At 40.0% G+C, this 11,587-nt stretch overlaps 1 protein-coding gene across 1 annotated transcript; it reads left to right on the top strand.

The window, feature by feature from the left end:
* The first annotated feature begins 1,274 nt into the window (after positions 1–1,274).
* Positions 1,275–4,584, top strand: LOC135729756 (uncharacterized). Its single transcript, XM_065247586.1, has one exon. It carries the CDS (start codon positions 1,303–1,305, stop codon positions 4,123–4,125), a length of 2,823 nt encoding a protein of 940 aa, XP_065103658.1. The 5' UTR covers positions 1,275–1,302; the 3' UTR covers positions 4,126–4,584.
* Positions 4,585–11,587: the final 7,003 nt, after the last annotated feature.

Here is an 11,587-nt window from a genome sequence, read left to right on the forward strand (position 1 = left end):
GCAGCAGCAGCCATTCAAGTAGGAACCGTTGCAGCTCTGTCGTCATCATGTTAAGCCCGCCCCACAGACGCTACACACGATGTGATTGGCCTGACCAAATTTTGGTTTTTGGAGCTGTTAAGTGTATTGTGAGTGCCTAGACTAAACCCTGGCAGCAAATATATTTTGCGGCCGCTAGGGTGCGTCTAGATTTCTAGGCTAGACAAAATCATGGCCACGAATTATCTTTTATGCTACATTATGGACACTTCTTTTTCTTATTTAGTCTAAAGTATGGCCATAAATATAAAATTCGTTCCCAATATTCAACAGTTTGTTCCTTGGGATTAATTATTATAATATTTCATCATTACTATTACAATTATTATAACTTCAAATTATGAATTAGCCTAGTAAAACATGTGGATGTCGTGGCAACAAATTGTTAATTTGAATTATATCCGGAGCTCCATATGAAACTGGATCTTAGCTAACAAACAACTGTATGTAAATACAGAAAAACACACTACAAAAGTTACTACATCATTTTAAAATATTATTTAAAAAAAACTTAACCGAACCATTAAGCAGACATATAATTTAGATGTAGGCAACAGTAAATAATAATAATAATAATAATAATCATAATAAATAATTATTATTCTAAATATCAATTAAGCGTCATTAATAATAAAAATAATAATACAAATATTACAAAACGTCATGCAATTATTAATGTCTTTAATCCCGCTCTTTAAACTCCCAAATAAAACAATTTTGTTTCTTTCCACTTCCCCGGTTTGTCTTCTTTGCCGTCTTCCATGTGTCAATGTCGTAAAATGAGGGCGTGGGGGAGGTGGAGACTTGAATTTATATGGGCGTGTTATTCTAATGACGATCGTTTTCAGCCGCGGCATTTATGAAGGGCAGATATTGCGTACACCTGAATATCAACGGTACGCACAGTTTCATAAATCAGGCGGTGAGAGGAGTGTAAGCATAATCTTACGCCAACATATACGCCTGTTTCTACGCAAGAATGATAAATGAGGGCCAATGGGATTAAAAGACTTACATTTTTATGTTGAGCCAACTTTCTTACAGCAGGGCAGGACAATAATTCTCCAGGGGCCAAAACCCAGTAAGACCGCAGAGGGTTAACATTTTGTTCAAGCCAAATAAGGCAACTGAGAAAAATAACATCTATGCTGTCTTGTCACAAATAAAGGAAGTTACTTAAACAAAGTGAATATAAATAGAGAGAACAGAGAACAGAATAACCACAGAAACTTGAGCTGGATAAAAATCACCCAGGAATTGAAAATGATTTATCCGTTCACTTTCTTCTTATTGTTTCTAAGGACTTCATGTGTATTTTCTTGGCTTGCTGGGAAATGTATCTTTTACGATGTGGAAGAATTTCCAGTTGACCAATCATGTACTGGAAAACCAAACACTGCATCCTGTACTCAGGTCACTGATATTAAAGAGGATCTCCGCAGACTTCCATCAAATTTACTGAACCTCTGCATTGATATGGATCGTGATATGAAGCATGTTGTTGTCTTGGCTCCAGGCTCATTTTCACGCTTCTCTTCTCTGGAATACCTTCAAATTGATGGATTTTTTTCCAATATCTCGCCAGAAGCTTTTACTGGATTGTTAAATTTAAAGTCATTTCTGTTGTCTTCTAAATTTGGAGAAGGCTGTTGTGAAGCAGCTGCTGATTTCAGTGGTCTTCCTTCACTTAAAACATTGTCTCTTACTCAATTTAATTTGTCATTAATGGCACCAAATGTTTTTGATACATTACCTCAGTTAGAGATATTAAGCATAGTCAATGTGTGTTTAAAAGATCTGTCTGAGATTCTGTGTCGACTGGAAAATTTAAAATCACTAAAAGCCTTTCATCTCGTTTATCCATATTTAAATAATCTTCGGTTTCCTAACTGCTCCATTTACAACATCTCTAACAGTTACACATCTACTCTATACAATATTAAAGACGTCTATTTGAGTTTAGGATCAAAAGAGCACATAGATGAAGGGGCTTTGAAAGTTTTTGGAAATTTATCTGAACTGCACTTTGGTTTCAGATCAGATTTTCTCAGAGATCTTTCTATGACTGGAGTAAATCAAATCAATAGCTTGATTTTTTCTGTGGATGTACTTAACATTGATGAGTTGTGTTACGCAACAAAGTTATATTCTATTAAATCTATAAATGTTGTTTACCAGACTATTAACTTGCCAGCTTTGTCTACAAATATCACTAAAGACTGTAAGAATATTATAGACATTTATCTCCATCAAGTAACGTATAAAATTGTATCTTTAGATGTAAATTTGATCTTTCAGTTTTTCAGCAATATCTCAAAATTTGATGTAAGTGAACATGTGCTCAGATCAAATGATTTTAAATCTCTTTGTTTGTCCAATCCACAGTTAGTCGAACAGCTGTCTATTATGAATCTAAACGCAAATAACATAGGTAAGATCATTTCTCACCAGTTCATGTGTTTCACAAATCTTGAGCATTTGGAATTAACTTCATGTAATATTTCCAGCATAGAAGATTTTGCTTTCAGTGGATTAGACAAACTAAAAGAGTTATACCTCTTTGGCAACAAGTTATCTTACATTTATCAAGACACATTCAGTGGTCTATATGAACTGATGGTCCTAAATCTTCAAGAAAACCCTATCATTCAAATTAAATCAAATTCATTTGGACATCTTATTAACCTTCGCACACTTCTTCTGGGAGATTTAAAGTTTTCACCTAACATTTCACAGGTCAAGCTGCATTTATCTGATATATTCGGAAGCGTCCCGTATAATCTGAGTCAGGTGTCTATTAGTTCAGGCTTGAGACCAATGCGCTTGATCATTGGTAATATTACACTGAATCAGAGTCTTGACCTCCATATCAAAGGTCAATATGTGACAGTTGAGGATTGTGACAGTCCACTCTTGACATCTGTAGTCACACTTCAAATAAATGCAGAATATGTCATCTGTGGAAAGGAGTTTATCGGGAAATATGTTAAATCAGTTGTTAGTCTGGAATTCACATCAACGTTTTCAGACAATATTGGTGACTTAGCAGTAATAAATCAGCTTGTTCATTTAAAAAACCTAAAGCTGGAAAACATTGATTTGTCAAAGCAGCCAAATGTGCCAATAATGTTTCACAACTTGACAAAATTACGAACCCTGATCTTGGGTACCTGTAGAATTTTTTTTTTGGATGGAAGTTTGACAAAGGACCTAAAGTCGCTGACATCTCTGGTGTTTAGACCATGGAATGATTTAAACATTTTTCAAACCTTTGTTGAACGTCTTACTAGTTTAAAATATCTCCATCTTGTGGGGTTGCGATTGTACTGCAGTTGTGATAATGCTTGGCTGATCTCATGGATGAATAACAGGCAGGTACAGGTTCTTGTGGATATGCCCACCATGGATGAACTTCAGTGTTTAACTAAGAATGAAGTTGACCATCTGAATCTTGTTCATTACACACAGGAGAACTGTTCATTTGATATTGAATTTGTGCTCTTCGCCTCAACTTCTGCTTTTTTATATTTGTTTATGTTTGTAGCGTTGTCATATCAGTTTGCAGGGAAATACATAATGCCGTTCTATTACATTGCCAGCGGATGGTTCAGAGAGGCGTTGCGTATGGATGCCAAACGGCTGTACCGCTACGATGTTTTTATTTCCTACAGCAGTAAGGATGAGCGCTGGGTCATGGAAAAACTTCTTCCAAACTTGGAGCAGCGTGGCCCTCCATTCTTACGTCTCTGTTTACACAGTCGGGACTTTCAGTTGGGGCAAGACATTGTGGAAAACATCACAGACAGCATCTATGCAAGCCGCCGAACTCTTTGTCTTGTCAGCCGTAACTTCCTCCATAGCACTTGGTGTACTTTGGAGATGCAGCTGGGCACCTACCGGCTCCAGGTAGAACAGAAGGACATTCTAATTCTCGTCTTCTTAGAAAAAATCCCCTCTCGCTTGCTATCCTACCATCACAGGCTGGCCCGGCAAATAAAAACTAGGACCTATCTGGACTGGCCAATGGACACTGAGAAGCAGGATGAATTCTGGGACAGGTTATGGGTTAAATTGAGCTCTGATTAAAGTAGCTAGACTTTACTGTACACTGTATGCATTGATAAAACACATTTAACCCTCATGCTCTCACATGGACATTTTTGTCCTTTTAAAAAAATTTTTATTTTGACTGTGTTAATGCAAACTGCATAAATCTTGCTCAAGATGTGTACATTTATCTGAATTTTTGTTTTCATAAATGTTTTTATTTTAAAGTAGTTACGCAAAACACACTTGGATGCGGTAGGACAAAAATGTCCCTGTTAAAACCCATTAAAACTACTCATTTTAATCTGTGTTCCATTTAAACATAATTCATGCATTCTGTACAACAATGGCTTTTAATTTGTTTGCAAGAATTCAAATCTAAAATGTTTGTGTGTGCGTGTGTGTTGCTATGGATGTCATACAGTAGTGTGGTTTGTATGTTGTTGGTTTGCAGTTTAAAAAAAAACAGTATACTGTACTGTAAATAACAAGCCACTGCAGAGCTTTGAATAATTTGTCATTAAAATGTGTTAGTTCATTTCTTGTTTGCAATGCTCTTCATTTATTGTTTTTGTACAAAGATAAAAAGTGGGCATGATTTTTATATGAAAGTTCAGAAGCCCCTCATTACATTACTTTGTTTTCATTTTCACAATGAGAAAAGATTGCTGGTAAGACCAATGATGTCTCACTCCATAAAATTTGATCCAAATACTTCTTTATTAAGTGTGCAGATGTGATTCTGTAAACAAATATACAAATACAAATATCAACACAAAAATATAGAAAAAACAATACAACAATTAAAGCTGCAGTCTGTAACTCTGACCTCTCTATCGCCATCTCTGATTAAAATATAAAATTGTTTATTTGCAGAGTAATGTTGTGTGCGTGCATTGTGCTTTTCCCTGCTACTCTGCACAGATGAATCTGATGTCTGTGATCACTGCATTAGCACTGATCTGTCATTATACATGGACAATCTTTACTGAAACAGCATTATTAATGATATTCTAATGGCAAGAGATTAGGGATGGGACGTTATGAAAATTTCATTTCATGATTATAGTGACCACAGTTATTACTGTTATCAATATTATCATGGTTTTGTTCAAATTACTGAAAAGTTTTTTTTTATTTTTGAAAATCACAATTTAATATTTCATGTCCCTGAAATTTTTCATGTGGTAAAAAAATAAATAAATCTGTCTAATAAGTTTATCATGAATGAATACAATATATTATCCCTTAAATGCCTTCTTGTGCAAAAAACTATGTTGCATGTGCGAGCCTGCGTCATACTGATTCTGGCTGGACATGATTTACCGCGAGTTTTTATGGTAATCAAACACGGTAATCAAACACGGTTGTAATGATAATGATAATTACATTTTAAACGATAATACTAATCGTCAGGATATTTTATCGTGGTTTACAAAAGCTTAACATCATGGTCTTGCCAATTATAGGTAATTTTACTTTACTGAAGTAAATTTTATGACCAATACTTTTTACTTTTAATTCACTGTAAAAGTTAGTGGTTAGACCTGGTTTAAGTCTAAGGATTAAAAAATCCTTACAATTTTTTTTACTTATAACACACATTTAACGGCTACGGATACTTCATACGTCTAATTATGAATTTAATCCGATACACCTACTATTACATTAGTAAACCCTTGGTTAGTTAAATTTAGTTAATTTAGACAGCATCACTTTCAATTCAAGAATGCCAATAGGCTTCAGGTTTACGTGAGCTAAGTCATTAACATCAGTCAATTCAAGCATTATTGAAAATAATAGCAGATGCTCACATTGTCATCTAAAATGTATCCATCTCATTATAGTAATGGGGGTTTTGGCAATCCAAACCACAGTCTTGAGCTAGCTAATAACCATTGCAGTAAATGGGAAGGTCTACGTGTACGTGTTCTTAGAATGAACACAAAACGACAAACTTTAATGTTTATGGAAACTCACCCCATAAGAAACAGAAAAGTATTCTTGCAGATCTCGTTGCCTCCAATGAAATAAGTTGTTCGGGCACACTTTCCCTCTGTCGGTGTCTTTGTGATGTAATCATTTCCAAAGTTTGCACTGTGCGTCTGTTTGCCTCTAAATGTCTAATAATTTGTAGGGGTGTAACGGTTCAAATTACTCATGGTTAGGTGCGTATCGCGGTTCTAGGGTCACGGTTTAGGTACGTTTCTGTGTGTGTATATTTCAGGGACAAAAAGGCTACTGTCAAATTCAAAGAAAAAAAATTATTTATTGGGTTAAAAACACCTAACACTTTGGTCACAACAGGCTTCTTTACAAAAATAAAAGCAACCGACTTGTCATATTACATGTATTGCCTTGAGCATCCGCCACTCGCAAATTTTAACGTTTTGTCCACGTTTTCTTGAGCATCGCTGCTGCAGTAGACTTAAATGAATCTGACGGTGCATTTATTAGCGGCTTTTCTTTTTCGCTCGCTGGCTAAATGGTCCGCAACACACACGCGCACACACACGCGCACCAACATGTGAGGAGGAACTGTGGGGTTGGCAACATATTTGCATATTACGAGTTGATTGGACAGATACTCTCACGTAAACACACACATAGCTTAATCAGAACCATACATTAGCAGTTTTATGCGTTGTTTTGTTCAGCAAACTATATTAGAAATGCATGGTCAAATCAAACACGGTGCACGTCGAAGCACATGCATGCCGAACCATGGGAGGATAACGGGACGATTATATTCTTTACCCTGAACCGTTACATGCCTAATAATTTGCATGTCCTGCCACTCTTTTTCCACAGCTAAAGAATCCAGCCGTTTTTGTGTGTGTTCGACTTGAAGCTGCGCTGCAAGAACTGACAGGCAGATGACGTCGAAGTACCGCGAGAGCGAGTCAAAATTAGACTACTTGAATAGCTTGGCACCGCATAAAGTCAAACAAGCCAGTGACGCGGCTGACGTACGACGCACCTGACTGTTATCTGTTGCGCCCAGCTTTTTCTTGTGCACCCAAGCTTCGTTTTCAGTCTGGGGAGACGCACGCTGTAAGTTAGAAAAAAAAATTTAGCAAACATTTCTGACGAACAGGTCAGCCGCGTCACTACAGTCACGTAATTCACAAAAGAACCGGAAGAGAAGACAATGCTGAATAAAGTTGTAATTCTTGGACCAAAATGTATTTTCCTTGCTTCAACACATTCTAACTGATCCACTGATGTCACATGGACTACTTTGATTATGTTTTTATTACCTTTCTGGACATGGAAATCATACATAGATTTTCAATGAATGTAAATGCCATTGGCTGTTAAATTGAAGGCATTATTGTCATGGCCTCACTTTAAAGTCACTAAGTAAAAACTGGCACAACTCACCCCACTTTCTATGCTGATCCTACTTTATTAGCTAACCTGAGCTGGTACATAACTAGATATACTATGTAAGTTAAAATAAATCTGCAATATCCTGTACTGATTGCCTGAGTAAGATGTCACGACACAAAACAAAAGGCAAGGATCCAGAAGCATGAACATTTTATTGAAAAATTGAGGAGGCAGAGAGGGAGAGAGAGAAAACCGCTGAATGACGTCAGGGAGAGATAACCACTGAGCAGAGCCAGGGAGAGATAACCATAGGGCAAAGCCGGGGAGAGATAACCACTGATCGGAGCCAGGCAGAGATAACCATTGATCGGAGCCAGGGAGAGATGTATCCTCAGGTGTGACGAGGAGAGATGAGTAGAGTAGCGGAAATGAAGGCCGTCAGGCTCTGCTGGACAACGGCACTGGAAATCCTCTGTGAAATGCTGGACAGCGACAGACACAACTGAGGCAGAGCAGGCATCCATAGAGGAGGGGAGTGGAGGTAAATAACAACCCAACACCTCTGCTCTGGACCATAACCATTCAAATCAACTAAATACTGGAAACCTCTGCCCCGGTGGGGAACATCTAGTAAAGTTCTAACTGAATAGGCAGGAGAGCTGTCCACTTGTAGAGGGGTGGGGGGACGGGGGTAGAGAGAACTGGGTTAAGACGGGAAAAGAATGCAGGCTTCACTCTAGACACATGAAAAACAGGGTGAACAGGGTGTTTGTTGGCCGCTGCCTTGGTTTGTCTGTATGCCTGAATTAAGGCCGTTCTAGCCCTGTTCCAAGTGCGCTTGCAGCACAAAAAAAAATGTTAGTGGTAGATACGGGGAGAGAGCTGTGGGCATATTCAATCCATGGAAGCTGTTGGCACCAGAAGCTTGAATATTGAGATGTCAGACAGATCCTGATTAGCCTGTCCGCATTGCCTGTTGGTCTGCAGGTGATAGCCTGAAGACAAGCTGGCAGTGGCTCCAATCTGTCTACAGAAGTCTTGCCAAAAACGGGAGACCAACTGGGGACCCCTATCAGATACCACGTCAGTAGGCAGACCATGTAAGCATAAACAGTGTTTAGTTAATACCTGGGCCGCTTCTTTGGCAGAGGGAAGCTTGGGCAGAGGAATGAAAAGAGCCGCTTTGGAGAAGTGGTCTACCACCATCAGAATAATGGTGTTACCCTTGGAAATAGGTAAGCCGGTAACAAAATCTATGACCAAGGACGAGGAGGAACGGGGAAGGGCTTGAGCAGACCAACTGGAGACTGATGAGAGGCTTTATTGTGTGCGCATACCTGACAGGCTAACACATACTGTCTGACATCTGACCCCATAGAGGGCCACCAACGACCTCCGAACTCCGGGGTTGGCAGACAAACTTGGACTCATGGCCCCACTGGATGACCTCGGAACGGAGTGCCACCATCACTGACCCGACGGGCACCCCTCTGGCACTTCCCCCTTCCGGCCGGCTTCCCTCACCCGCTGCTCAAATTCCAAAGCGTAGGACACCCACCACCCGCCCCTCGAGAGGGATGGTTTCAGCCCTCTTAAGGCTAGGATTATTATTAAAGCACAGTAGCAGTGATAAATCGGGACTTAAACATATCAAAGGCCTCCTGAGCCTCGCCGTTCCAGAGAAAGCTCTCCTTGGTGGAGGTGAGTGCAGTAAGGGATTTAGCAACCTGACCGAAGTTTCTGATGAGTTGCCCATAGAAATTAGCCACTGGCCACTGCTTTGATCTTAGTGGGGTCAGGACGAATCTCCCCGGCAGCAATGATGAAACCCAGAAACAAAACCGACTGGAAGGAGCCTGATGAGTGGAATCAGGTGTTTCATATAAGAAGACATCTAAAACATGCTGGGAGGGGGGTCCCGAGGACTGGATTTGGGAACCACTGCCCTATGAAACTCGCACTTCTCCGCCTTAACGAATAACTGGTTTTCTAAGAGATGCTGAGTGCTGAGTGTGTACCTGCATAGAGGGAGAGAAGATGAGAATGTCATCAAGGTACACAAAGACAAATTAGTTTATATTGTCTCTCAGCACGTCGTTAACCAGAGTCTGGAAGACAGATGGAACGTTTGTTAATCCAAACGGTAAAACAGAGTATTAAAAATGCCCGGAGGGTGTGTTAAACTCTGTCTTCCACTCATCCCCCTCTCTGATGCACACCAAATGATAATCATTGCGCGGGTCTAATTTGGTAAAGAAATGTGCTCCCTGAAGAAGCTAAAAAGTCATAGACATTAAAGGTAGGGAGTATCTATTCTTAACAGTAATATCATTTAAGCTTCTGTAATCAATGCATGGATGCAGGGAGCCATCCTTCTTTTTGACAAAAAAGAACCCCGCTCCCACAGAAGAGGTAGAGGGGCGAATGAGATGGGCGTGAAGGCAATCACTGATATAACGATCCATAACCTCTCTTTTGGGACCCGACAAAGAGTAAAGTCTACCTTTAGGTGCAGAAGTGCCTGGGAGGAAATCGAAGGTGCAGTCATAAGACCGGTGAGGAGGCAGGGAGGTGGCCTGGGGTTTACTGAAAACCTCGAAGAGATCAGCATACTCTGCCGGGACCCCAGTCAGATCGGCCACCGGAACCTGAGAAACAGAGAGAAAAGAACCCATAGAAGCAGAACCAAGATGCATGACAAGACTGGGACCAAGCTAAAATAACATTACGCTGCCAATCAACCTGAGAGTTGTGCTGTGACAACCATGCATGTCCCAAAATGATGGGAGAAAAAGAAGCATGCAGGAGGTACAGGACAATCTCCTCACAATGATTGCCAGAAATGTGAAGACTTACGGGTGGAGTGCAATAAGTGACCTGCGTTATCTGCTGTACCTTAAATGTCCAGATGGCCAAGAGCACCTTAAGGGAAATGGCAGGAATCCCCCACACCCGGGCTGGAGCAAAATCCAGGAAATTACCCTCGGCTCCGGAATCAAGAAAAGCCCAGAGGAGTGTTACATCCTGCCGAACGACAGGAGAACCGGCAGCTGGGTACAGGAAACAAAGCAGATTTCACAAATAGCAGAGCCCACCAGGACTCCCGGATTCACTGATGGGCACTGCCTTTTACCGGAAAGTTCCTCACTAGATGTCCTGACTTGCCAATAATAAAAGTCAGAGTGTTAAATGAAGAAACTGAACCACACAGTAGGGGAGTTATGACACAAGTTTTGGCACAGCTGATACATCCAATTCATCTTCCATGCACTTAGAGGACTTTGCTGAATAATCAACATGGCCTTTAGCAAATTTTGCCAACAAAGCAGTATTTCTGAATGGCCTAAGGCCAGAATGAAAGGAATTTGAAACTAAATAATTTGACAGAAGTGGGCAAATATAGGTATATACACATTCAGTGGGGAACGAACATTATGCCTGACTTGCTCACCTTTGTGCTTTTCTTTCAAATAACACGACCCAACTCAGAGTAATTTGTAAACAAACACAAAGTGTTGATGAGTTAACAACACTCATCCCTTACAAAATTTACCATGAATATTACTATAGTGTAAGTAGTATTACTATAGCATTTTGTTAATCACGGATAATTCAGAAGCATTCATGCCTCCTCGCATATGGCCTTTGTAATTAAAAAGTGTCTTTGAAATTTCAAAAATCAAAGTATTGTTTTATGTGAATGAGGAGGCAGGACGATCATTTTGTATAAAATGATCATTCAGTATAAAACACAGGTCGAATTCCGCTCGACAGTTTTACACCAATATCTGCTCCACCACCTCGGGTTGGAGTATCCATTCCCTAGGCCTCAGCCCCTGCCTTGATAGAATGTCTGCATTGGGCCAAAGGAGAACCTGATGCCCCAGTTTGCATAGAGGGTACACTACCGCTCCACAACCCATGAAGGACGCATCTGTCATCACTATTTTCCTGTGACATAGCGCCCCTAGGGTAGACTGAGCTAATACCAGCCCATCGTCTATGTAATTTAATCCACGGATCCTCTGTCCCAAGTCTCAACGGAGCAAGGGCCAGAATGTTGGAAAATCTCGTCATTGGCAAGGAAGCGTTTTCTCTTAATTGACAAGTTAGCTCGTCAATGGCGGGGAAAGGGTTACAATTTTGTTTGAAACTATTGGTATTTGTG

This window comes from Paramisgurnus dabryanus, chromosome 11, assembly GCF_030506205.2.
Source record: "Paramisgurnus dabryanus chromosome 11, PD_genome_1.1, whole genome shotgun sequence".
NCBI classification, from domain to species: Eukaryota; Metazoa; Chordata; class Actinopteri; order Cypriniformes; family Cobitidae; genus Paramisgurnus; species Paramisgurnus dabryanus.